The sequence below is a fragment of the Lactuca serriola genome, chromosome 9 (assembly GCF_051521515.1).
Source record: "Lactuca serriola cultivar US96UC23 chromosome 9, Lser_US96UC23_V15, whole genome shotgun sequence".
Classification (NCBI taxonomy): Eukaryota; Viridiplantae; Streptophyta; class Magnoliopsida; order Asterales; family Asteraceae; genus Lactuca; species Lactuca serriola.
In genome coordinates, this window is record NC_136416.1 from 212520665 (window position 1) to 212533077 (window position 12413).

A 12413-nucleotide genomic window follows, 5' to 3' on the forward strand; every position below is an offset into this window, starting at 1 on the left:
CAGACAATCTTCATCCGACTCGCCGAGTCCTATGAACAACTCGACGAGTTGTTCTTGAGCTTAAGAAGATTGCCTTGGACTCGCCGAGTTGTATGAACAACTCGCCGAGTCCCTCCATTACTGAGTCTACCCTCAAACTCGCTGAGTCCACTCCACTACTCACTGGTCCCACTCGACACCGCTCAAAAGGAAGAAATCGGGGACTCGCGACTAGACTCGCCGAGTCACCGCCATGCAACTACTCTACACTCGATTCTGATCGAATCCAATACATACAAATGATAGATCTGAGTCCAATAAGCTGATTTACCACGTAAAGTTTCCAACTTTACGTGTACAAACGCATGAACAAGGGAATAAAGGCTAAAAGATGCTTAAAAGGGGTAGATCTAGGGTTAATATGCAAAATAGCTCCATAAAGGCAATAGATCTGGGCTCTACAACTCCTAAATGAACAGATCTAAGGTTATCTCGGCATAAGAGAGCTTCCATATCAACATAAAGCTTTGAGAAAGGCATTAACAAGATCTAGAAAGGGTTTTAAGGCATACAAGAGAGGGAAAACTGAAGAATACCTCAAAGAGCTCTTGCTTTCCCTTGAATCTCTGCTCTACAATCCTTCTCCTTGATCCTTTCTTCTTCTCCCTCTTCAAGCCTTCACAATAGCACACAAAAAAATCACTTAGAATCACTCAAGAACGAATTAGGGTTTTCTCACAGCTTTTGAGGGTGAAGGAGGCGAGATTGGGGGCTATAAGGTGGCTTAAATAGTGGGCAACCCGGGGATTTAGGGTTTCTCCCAGACGGACAGACTCGCCGAGTCCGGAATATGGACTCGCCGAGTCGCCAGCTAACACGTGCTCGAAATACCGACCCTACTCGGCGAGTCAGGCTATGAACTCGCCGAGTCCCTCTTGCAAAACTTCAAAATAAATAGCAAGGAATTATCATACCGGAAACGAGTCGTTACAACGATCCTACTCTATTTTAATACTATGTTTTTGGAAACTAAGTTTTATCATTTAAGTAAAAGGGTTTTTAATAATTATTTGGAAGAATGGTTTTGAATGCATAAATACTTTCTTTTAAAAGAAAATTTTAGTTTGGAATTTATAACGTTAACAAAAACATTCGTTATATCCTTGAATTAGCAAGTAACTAAATTGCGATAGAAAAACAGTACATAAAAGTCAAACGAAAAAGAAGCAAAAAGAAACAAAAACAGTTACAAAGATAAATGAGACCATCCGTTATACTTTCCACGACAACGGTCGTAGAGAGCTTCCAGATCAGCCACTATGAGCCTTCCGTGAACCGCCACAACCACCAGGGTACTCTCCACTGCCCAAAAGAAGAGAGAAGAGAAAGAAAGAAGAGAGAGAAGAAGAAGTGTGTGAGAGAAGAAGAATCATATTCGTATTCTACCTTCGTCGTCAGCATCATGAAGAAGCACCAACATTGCCGACCATGAATGGTCGGGATAGCGTGCACACCAGATTTCCGTGACCACATAGATCGCGCTGGGCTTCGTCAAAGGCATACCAAACGTTCTGAGTAAGAGGTGAGCAAATCCATTTTGTCTAGTCACCACATTCATTTTTACTCCTATTTGTATACCATGAGTATGAGCTAGCAATAATCGCATCCATTATCGATTTTAATTTGGTTTGATTTTTGATTTCTTTGATTCAAAACCGAATAAAGACCACCATATTTAGGCTGCATGGTGTGGGTGCGGTCCCAGACCGCACTTTGTGCCACGTAGACCAAGAACACCGCCCCCAGACCGCGGTCTAGTGCGGTCATGGCCGCAGTGCGGCTAGGGAATACTGCAAATTTTGATTGGTCCTTGGGTGTTGGCTGCTTTTGACTGTTGAATGGTCTTTGTGGTTAATTTCTTTTTTTAACTTTACTACACACACACACACACACACACACACACATATATATATATATATATATTACCATTCTACACAACATTTTATCATATCTCTACTCCTTTTCTCTATTTTTTTTTTGAAAAATGTCATCTTCCAAACGACCAAGCAAAAAAAAAAAAAAACACCAGTCAGAAATACCAATACTCTACTACATTCATTTGATCAACCGATTTTCTCACCTTCGTATTATGTTTCCGTATTTTCCACAACGACCAGCGCAACCACAACCACAAACACTACCACTACCACAACTCGACCCGGATTTTAATCCATTTGATTTTTCATCTCAATCCGAGTTTGTTCAACAAACACAAACACAACAAGAAACGGTCGTTTCTGATTCTGAACCGGAATTCGTTACAAAAACTCAACCCACTCGAGCAGCAACTAAAAGAAAAGAGAAGGCGGAGGCTAGATGTTGGGAACCTTTGGAAGCGTTAGTGTTGGCACAATCTTGGATCGATATTTCAGAAGATGCGACGGTTGGAAAAGACCAAAAGCATGACCGCTTTTGGATTCGCGTTTTACACAGGTTCCATAAAGGAATGAATCGTGGAGAATACCGTTCAAAACATCAAGTGTACTCCAAATGGGGGAAGATGAACAAAGAAGTCATGTTGTTTAATGACTTGTGGAACAACATGAAACGTCAATGGAAAAGTGGAGAAAGTGATGAAGTGATTTTGAAGAAAGCGTTGAAAGTGTATCAAAAAGAAAATCTGAAGGCTTTCAAGTTTCTTGAAGTTTGGAATTTTTTGAAAGATAACAGGAAATGGCTGAGTAGCAAAACATCAGACGAACATATCGACAGTAGGTCAAAACGCAGCAGAACATCTGAGTTCGACCACACTACATCAGATGCTCATGTTTAATTTGATTTGAACGAAGATGAACCTGTTCCAGTTTCACCACCTTCCCGACCAATGGGAAGAGACAAATCAAAAAGCAAAGGCAAAGACAAAGCGTCGGATTCAGATGATTTGAAAGAAATGGGATCCGACATGAAGGGTGTAAAAGACAGAATGGACAAGATTTTGAAAATTGCTTCTAAAAGAGAGCTTCGGAAACAAAGAGAGAGTGACATGCAAATACTAGCGATGGACACGTCGAATATGACCGAGGCCGAGCTTGAAGTGGTTTTGGCGATGAAGGAGGAAGTGAAAAACCGTTACATCAATCGTTGCTAATTTATAGTTTTTTTTTTCAAGTTTTTAATCGTTTCGTGTGTGTGTGTGTGTTTTTTAAGTTGTAGGTTTTATGTTTCTACTTTGTTTTTCTAATTTTTTTAAAATTAAGTAATGTATGGTATTTGTATTTTTAATTAATGAAATATTATCTTTTTAAAATTATGTTTTTCTTTTATTAAAAAAATAAGTTTTATTAAATTAAAATAGTTAACAAAAAATAAATAAATAAATAAAAGTGTGACACCACCCCCGGGTGTGGCAAAAACCACACTTGTGTGGTATAAATTGACATGACGCTTATGTGGCGGGGAAGAGAGTGCGGTTTCGGTGGCACCACTCCCTCCAGCCTTATTGATGACTTTTTTCAATCAAATAAAGTTGTTAAAATCAAACAAAAATTATTATGGGAACTTTTTTGTAATTTTCATTACAAAGCCTTTTACGTCACTTTGTGTGTATATTTACAAATTCTCTACGTAAAACATCATATTTCTTTCTATACTTTATATTGTTTATCTTATTAATGGTAATATAAATATATAAATAAGTACCGTAAGATCCATAAATAAAGTTTGTGATAGGCATAATATTATTAAAAAAAAAAACTTTTATTTTTGGAATATTTCTGTTTATATATATATATATATATATATATATATATATATATATATATATATATATATATATATATATATATATATATATATATATATATATATATATATATTTAATTTTAGAAAAAATTTCAGAAGTTTTTTATTTTTTTATGTTCCGTTTAGCAGATTTATTTGAAAATTTCCAAATATAACATTTTTTTTCCAAATAAGTTTAACTTTTTATTGCCATCGTATTAAAGTAAATATTTAGGAAACTAGACGGTTTGAAAAGAAAAATATTATATAGACATAAAATTAATGGCCGTTTTTTTCTTCAATTAGTGACCTATAACATAGATTGGGTTTTCTAGTATTTCCTTTAAAATAAAATTATTGTAATTAAAATATTTAAGTCAAAGTTATAGATATAAGAATTGTTTTTGAGAGACCATACAAGTTAGCTAAATAAGAATATACATAAAATATTGTTTTTTGTTTTAACACAATATAATTTAAATGAAATATAAAATAATATATTTAAAAGTAGATAATTATCTAAATAAGACCTTTTAATTTGCAAAGTTTTAGAGTATAAATAAACTAACAAAATCGATTTTTGTTTTCAATTTTACAACTAAATATGAAAACTTAATTTAGTGTTCCTCAATTGGATTTTTTTGATAATTTTATAAATAAATTTCGAACTTGTTAAATTTTTTGCTTCTAAAAAAAGAAAAAGAAAAAAAAAAGAATTTGAATGAAGGAAGGGTACATTGGGAATTTGTGTAGTTTCTCTCTTTCACTCTGACAATGAGTAAATAAATAATATATATCATTAAGACATCATTGCTCTTTCCATGTCGTGGGCCCAATCCAACCCAGCGCTTGATGTTGTCTTTCCTATGAACAAGGGTCCCACCTCTCCTGCGCCAAACTTATATTAACTCCAATCCACTACGTGGCCAATTTACAGCCGCAAGATTAAACCGCCATTCTGGGCCGTTGGATGTTTCATCCATCTTTTCAAACTCGGTTTGAGTTATAACAAAAAGAAAAAAAAATAAAAATTATGTTTCAATTGCAAGCATATTTTATGTGGATTTTGTCACTGATATTTTATTGTTCTATTATTAAATAATATTATATTCATATTTTGTTGTTCTATTATTAAATAATATTTGATTCGTTTTTATTACATATATGATTTGTGGACATATGCATAAAAACACAGTATTTTCTTTTATGGTTTGAATCATTTGAATTTGTATTTTTTTTTTTTTAAATTTATTTAACTATCATATCTATTATAGTTTAAGAAAGACATTAATTAAAGAATAATACTGTATATAAAGAAATATTATTATGTACGATTCATTTTCCTAATAAAAAATAATGTTGTATAGGAATCATTTCTTTTGATTAAAGAGTAATGTCAAACAAAACATACCATATTATTGTTTAACATGAAAAAAAAAAACATTATTTCCTTTGAGCCTATCAAAACTGTGCCAAAATTTTAATATAAATGTAAATAAAACCTTATTTTAAACACAAAAACTTATATATTACATTTTTTCCTATTTAAACTCACATTTTTTCAATTCATACAATAACTATTATATTAATATTTTGTCATATTAAAAAACAATATATATATATATATATATATATATATATATATATATATATATATATATATATATATATATATAAAAGAAAAGAAAAAAACAACTATAAGAACACAATTTGACAGTTTCATAAAAAAATGTTTTAATAGACAAAAAATAAATATATAATTTTTTCCGTAATTATACTATGATATTTTGAGCTTTTCTTTTTTAAAACATTTTCCCTTAGTCAAAACATATAAAGCAAACATTATTCTTTACATGGTTTTTGTACGAAAGTTCAAATAGAATTTTAACAAATATGATTGTAACTATAAATAAAATGGTAATTAAAAAAATAAATATGAAAATAAAAAATACAACATCATTTATTGTGATTACATAAAGTCTATTCTAGAAGTGGGTGATTGTTTTCCATAATACCTATCCATTTTGATATTTTACTAGTTAACCTTCAATTAAATATAAAATGTACGCAAAAATAATATATTTCTGGTCATTATTTATTTTAAGAATACGTTTTTATATTATAAAAAATGAACTTCAACTTTAAATAATTATTGTTTATGATATATTTTATTAAAATAAAAAATGATAATAAATATCTTTTTAAGTTACAATATGTTCGAACGAAGTATCAATTTTCTTTTAGAAATTTTACATAAATTAAAAGTAGTATTGATTTTAAAAAGGAAATTAATTACTAATTTTATAAGTTTGCGGTGCTTAGACTGGGCGGGCGCAATTTCCGGATTCTTCGCTTGCACTGACATACCTGAAATTATCGGGTTTCCCACGGGCCAAACATTCATTCTTTATACTAGGGGTGAGCATTTGGATCGGTGAACAAAACCCGACCGATGTTCCTGACCGGACCAGAGCTGGAACCTGAACCTTTTTTTTGGACCCCTAGGTCGGTTATCGGTTCTAGTATTTGATCAAAACCGGTCCAGTCCAACTGGTTCAAGGTAAGAATCGGTTTTGGACCTGATTTATAAAGAATAGTTCAAATATATTTTCTAATTATCCATATCATATTGACGGTTTGATCGAATACGGAAGACCTATTGCATCATTTATTGGTCTCTCTCATAACATGTATGTACGATGACGACGAATTAAAAAGACATACATTCCGTGAAATTCAACAATCATATGTCATTCGTTTTAAGTCGGATTGACATTTGGTTTTATCCAACGTGTAATTTAGAATTTGTAGATGAATTTACACTATAATTTTGTTGTTTTTGTTATCATATTCAATGAGTTATAATCCTTTAAAATTGGGATATCAAAGCTGAAATATTTCAGCTTTTCAGCAAGAAATTTAAGTTTTGTATTATGTGAAATTCTTTAAATCAGAATATCTCATTATTTTTAAGTCATATTGACATACAATTTGTTGCAACGTGTAATTTAGAGTTTGTAGATGAATTTAAAGTATAATTTTGATGTTTTTGGTGTTATATTCAATGAGTTATAATCCTTCACAGTTGGGATATTAAAACTGAAATATTTCAGCTTTTCCGTTATTTGTTTAGACTATAATTCTAAATTTTATGTATTTTGACAGATAAATCATATGAAAGGGATCTTGGTAGAGTACCAGAAAATTCTAAGTTCGAAATTGTAACAGATATGGTGAAGTTCCTTGAAAAAATCAAGACAAAAACAGAGCTTGTTTCAGCTACATCAAAACCTTTGATAAATCTTTTTATGTGGGAAGTCTTAGATATGAACATATATCTAAGAAAGTGGTCAACCAAACCAATGTTTCTCGAAATGGTAAAATACATGAAGACGAAATCTGATAAGTATTGGGGGTGCCTACAACAAGATGAACGATTTTATGAACTTTGTTGTTTTGCTTGATCCTACCACTAAATCACTTTTTTTTTGTTACATGCATATATAAAAATGATTGGGTATGTGGAACCGTCATTGACCCCTACGGGCGTAGTAAAAACATGTCAAATGGTCCTAGAGGTTGAGAATAGGATAGAAACCTATTCATTTTTATGATTTGTATCATATCAATCAAACCCAAAAACTTATTCATTTTAACGAGTTGTAACGTATTAAATCCAACAACATAATCGTTTTAACGAGTTGTAACGTATCAAACCAAATAACATATTCGTTTAACGAGTTGTATCAAACCTAAAAACGTATTTTAACGACTTGTACAATATACAAGTAAAGTTGTACCGGTCCAACCGTGTAAAAGAACCGGAAAAACCATATTTAAACTTGGACCCGGTAAGTCTCATCTAGTCTTGTCCATGATCCATAATATTTTCAAAAACCGGTCTGGTCCAAAAACCACTTTGGTCCGATGCAAATACTCACCCATACTCTAGACTCTTTCCTCAACTCGCCAAAAGAATTTTAAAACAAAATCTTGGTCTTATTATGGACTTCAAATGAAAAATATCATAGTTTTTGTTTGTGTTATGTTTAAATATATAGGTATACACAAAAATGACTATCAAGAAATGAAGCTTTATTATGAATATAACTAGATTTTAAGATTTGTGAAATGATTATTAAATTTGAAATTTAAAAACAATATATTTTTTTTACTAATTAATTTTGTATCAACAGTAAACTCTAGACACGAGAAATAAAGGGTTGTGAAACATGATATTTCAAACTAAAACACATTTCGACTAACATTTCGTATACTTTAGACAATCCTAAATTTTGGAATAATATGTGTGGCTGGTTTTTGATGATTTTTTCTTCATATGAGTTTTTGATCGTATTATATATGTGTATCAACCTTAGTATGAAGTATCTGAAACGTTCATTTTAAATCGTTTTTTTAATAGTGAAACGAAATTCACGACTTAGATTTTATGAAGTATCTGAAAGTGTCAAGGCGTACCATGCTGATCAAGAGATAACGCTAAAATAAATATCCTTAAATACATCTTAATTTCAAATAAAACATCTTCTAAATGTACAAATGTTAGTTCCATCTTCGTCTTCAAAGAATCTTAATATTAACACATATCAAAATACGTATGTGAGACTTGGTAAGCCTAGTGAGCATTATCGACGTTGGACATTTTTTATATTTGCAAATTTTATATACAATTTAAAAACCCCTACAAGGTTTTTCAAAACAAACAAAACTAAAGTTGTAATAAGAATTCAAAAAAAGGAAAATAAGGAAACACTACTAAAACATCATTAAGATTTAATAATACAAAATCAACAATTTTAAGGCAAATACAATGAACAATTTTTCTAATTTCCAAAACCCAATTCAATTTTAAAGTTCATAATATCTCACAAACGATGGGACGAATCCCTTGTTTAAATAACACATAACACATTAAACACCAAAATGATCCACACATTAAGAACATGTCACCTTCACAAATGAACCATAAAAAGGGTAGCTAATCCAACATGCAAGTGAATGCCATCTATAATGCTTTCACAAAACCCAGTAGCTAAGTATTATAATCTTGTTTTTGGGTATCCAAGTCATAATTGGTCACACAAGACTCAAAATCATCATAAAGTGGACACACATAATCATAATCAAAACTCAATTAAAAAAAAAATAGAATTCTCCCCAATTTAAAACACTTTTATCAAACGTCCAAATCTGACTTCGTATGAGGAAGTTATGATTTTTCTAAGATTTAGTATAACAGTGCACAACCCGGGAATCGAATTTTAGAACTGTCGATTTTTAGCCAAAATAATCTAAACGAGAATTTAAGATATCGTTAACAGGAGCTAAAAGATAAAAAGACAGTTGAAAACGGAGCTCGTATGCGAAAGATATTGACGGAACTTAGTCCCTACTCTTCGAGTGCGACGAATTCGATACATATTGGTAGATCTGAGATAGAATGGGAATTAGCCGATGGAGTCTAAATGAAAGTCATAGTACTCGTAAATACCAAAACGTGGATATAAAGAACTTCGAGAATAAAGCTCGTATGTTAAAGATATGGATGAAAGTTAGTCCCTACTCTTCGAGCGCGATAAATTCATTACAGATTTGTAAATCTGAGATTGAATGAGAATTAACGATGGGGTCTAAATGAAAATTGTAGTACTCATAATCGTGTGGATATAAAGAACGTAGAAAACAGAGCTTGTACGCGGAAGATACAAACGAAACTTAAGGCCTACTCTTTGATCAAACCCCTATAAATAAATGATGAATTCTTCATATTTTTTTACACCATTCCACTAAACTCTCTCTAGAATCCTTTTTTCTTTCTTGTTCAATTTCTCCTAGTTTGAGGATGTGATAGAGAAACTCCGAGTCATCAAAAAGCCGACGAAAGAAGTTTTTAGAATCAGAGTTCTGGCTGGGTAATTTTCCGGTTTTCTATAAAAACCCAGTAAGTTAAGCTACACTATTCTTTTTTTAGTGTAACTTATATTTATAGTCATAAGTCGTTATTATGAACCTATAAAAAATATATGTGCTAAATATTATAAAATATAAAGTGTTATTGTAATATCTTTTAACTACTCGCGGTACGAGGAATCTGGTTTGAAGGGCCGCATAGGGTTGTTGGATTTCAGAAGTGCTATAATGCCAAAATGGTCCTGCCCTCCGGTGTTTCATGTCTGGCCCCTGTCTGTACATAGTAATTGAAAAGTATTGTTTAACACTTATAAAGTAATAACGCTCGTAAATAGTCGTGACAAATATTTGACTAAAATCTAGTGGTAATAATATTAGGTTTCGTCGAAGGAAAATAAATTATTAGAAGCGAAGCGCTGCCCGAGTTGGGAATCACCACTTTAACAAGTGAGTGCATAGTCCATTTAATGAACATGATTTTAATACAAGTATTGACTAAAGTATTAAATATATGTTTGTGTGTGAAATATTTGATCTTGCCTGAAGTACGTGTTAAGAGCATATTTGATAATATATGATGATTTAGGATACATAGTAAACCTAAATTAATTAAGAGGAATATTGGATAGTATCTGATTATGAGTACAAGTGAGATATACACGGGGGTAGAACTTTAAAACATGTCATTAATCTGAAAGCATGGATTAGACTTAGTCATTTGTCCTTACTCTGAGAGTATGGAGAGGACATAGTTATTTGTTATTAACCGGGAGCATGGATTAGACATAATCAATTGTCCCTAGTCTGAGAGTATGGAATGGGCATAGTTATTAATCCGGGAGCACGGATTAGACATACCTAATCCGCGAGTACGGATTAGGTAAAAAGGTTAATTTTAGATTCGAGAGTATAGATCGTTTCGTCATGAGGATCGATGGGGTGGGGTAAAATTGCTTATATGAGGTGAATTTGTATATATTGTGAGATCTAATATATATATATATATATATATATATATATATATATATATATATATATATATATATATAACATTGTGGTATTGAAATCCTTATGTACTCACAAGGTTTCCCAACCTGACCCACTCAGTTTATTTGTATCATAAGTGTCGATACGAAGCTACATTACACTGAGAGATTAAAGGAGATATAAATCAATAGTGTAAATGTATGTAATGTCTGTTTATGCTTATGTTTCTATATTGACGATTACATCCCAAAGTTTTAATATAAGCAAAAAAAAAATACATTTCTTCGGAAATTCTTTGATAATATATTTATCATGTTTTCTGGGAACAAATTCTGCAATATTATTCTTTAAAATGAATATTCTGATTTTCAAATAAGCATAAATAAAATTTTTTAAAATGACCATGAATTTGAGGATGTCAAAGTTCGTATAAGAGCTTTAGTTTAAGAGAGCTGGGAATTTGTAGGATTTTAGACTTAAACTTAGAATGCTAAGCGATGATTGTGAGATGAGTGTCTGCTATATTTAGGAAGTATGCTTGAATAGACACGAGTACTAACTTATTTAGGAAAGATTCCTAAAATGCTTTTATATGCTAAATGATTTATGCTATAAGATGCCTTATATGCTTTATGATGCTATCGTTTGATTGAATTTATGGTCTATTTCCGACTGGATATGGATATTTTATGTGCTCAAGTTTCTAAACGTTTGATTATGGTATTAGAACTGGCATGTAACTTTTCGAAGTAATAAGGAAGGTTACCCATCTAAACCTTCTCTATCTATATTCTCGTCCCGATACACTGAATGCATGCTTCCATGAACATAATTTCATGGTGAAGACTCGCAGCGAATTGAGTAAATGGAGGAAATAAGAAGGCTTATGATAGTGAATGATACTTATCAGAAGATATCGTAAGAGTGACATCTTGCTTTTAGAATACATATGATAAAATAACAATACGTATAGAGGAGTATGATACATCCAAATGTACACATTTGACTGGCGGGATGATATAATGATTGGTGTAATTCCTTAAGTTGTCCTATTGTTTGGCGTTTCCACCACCAACCGAGTTGAAGTAGAATTGATGTTGAAGATATGCATGGAAGAAGTCATGGTAGAGTCTAGGGAAATTTTATGATTGTTTGGACACATTCGTATGTGTTAAATTGTTTTTTTGATGATAACTTGGTGGAATACGAGACAATACTTGGGACGAGTATGAGTAGGTGTGAAAGGTAGTAGAGGCCTATATTATCGGAAGCACATGACTCGCACTTGGACCAAGGAAAGTCACAAGGTTACCAAGGCGCTAGTAATTGAAACTGTTTTGTTCATGTCTGTCGTTACCATCGTTTCAGTAATGACTAAGAAGATGATTATTATTCCGACCCTAGTGGTCATATCATATCGAGATTGACTAAGATATGTATTCTACGTGATTCAAAGAACCAAGTTCGATGTAGCGTCTGACTTAAGCCATGAGATTGAAGTGAAAGATAATCGAAGCAATCAATAGAAGTATTGAGATTGTTTTTAAAGTGAGAAGCTTGTAGCTAGAAGTGCTACATGCTAGAATGTGATTATATCACATTAGAACCTGAAGGAAGGTATATTCCATTCTGGAATCTGAATCAAAAGACCTGAGTTTGAGCGTTGCATCATACAACGTGAGGTCATTAGAACATGACCCATCGGTCAATTATGATTATATCACATTAGAATATTA

The 12413-nt window shown here is 31.9% G+C and overlaps 1 protein-coding gene across 1 annotated transcript; it reads left to right on the forward strand.

Moving 5' to 3' along the window:
• Positions 1-2128: 2128 nt before the first annotated feature.
• On the forward strand, positions 2129-3127 carry LOC145076522 (uncharacterized). Its single transcript, XM_079022365.1, has 2 exons — positions 2129-2750; positions 2844-3127. Exons 1-2 carry the CDS (start codon positions 2129-2131, stop codon positions 3125-3127), a joined length of 906 nt encoding a protein of 301 aa, XP_078878491.1.
• Positions 3128-12413: the final 9286 nt, after the last annotated feature.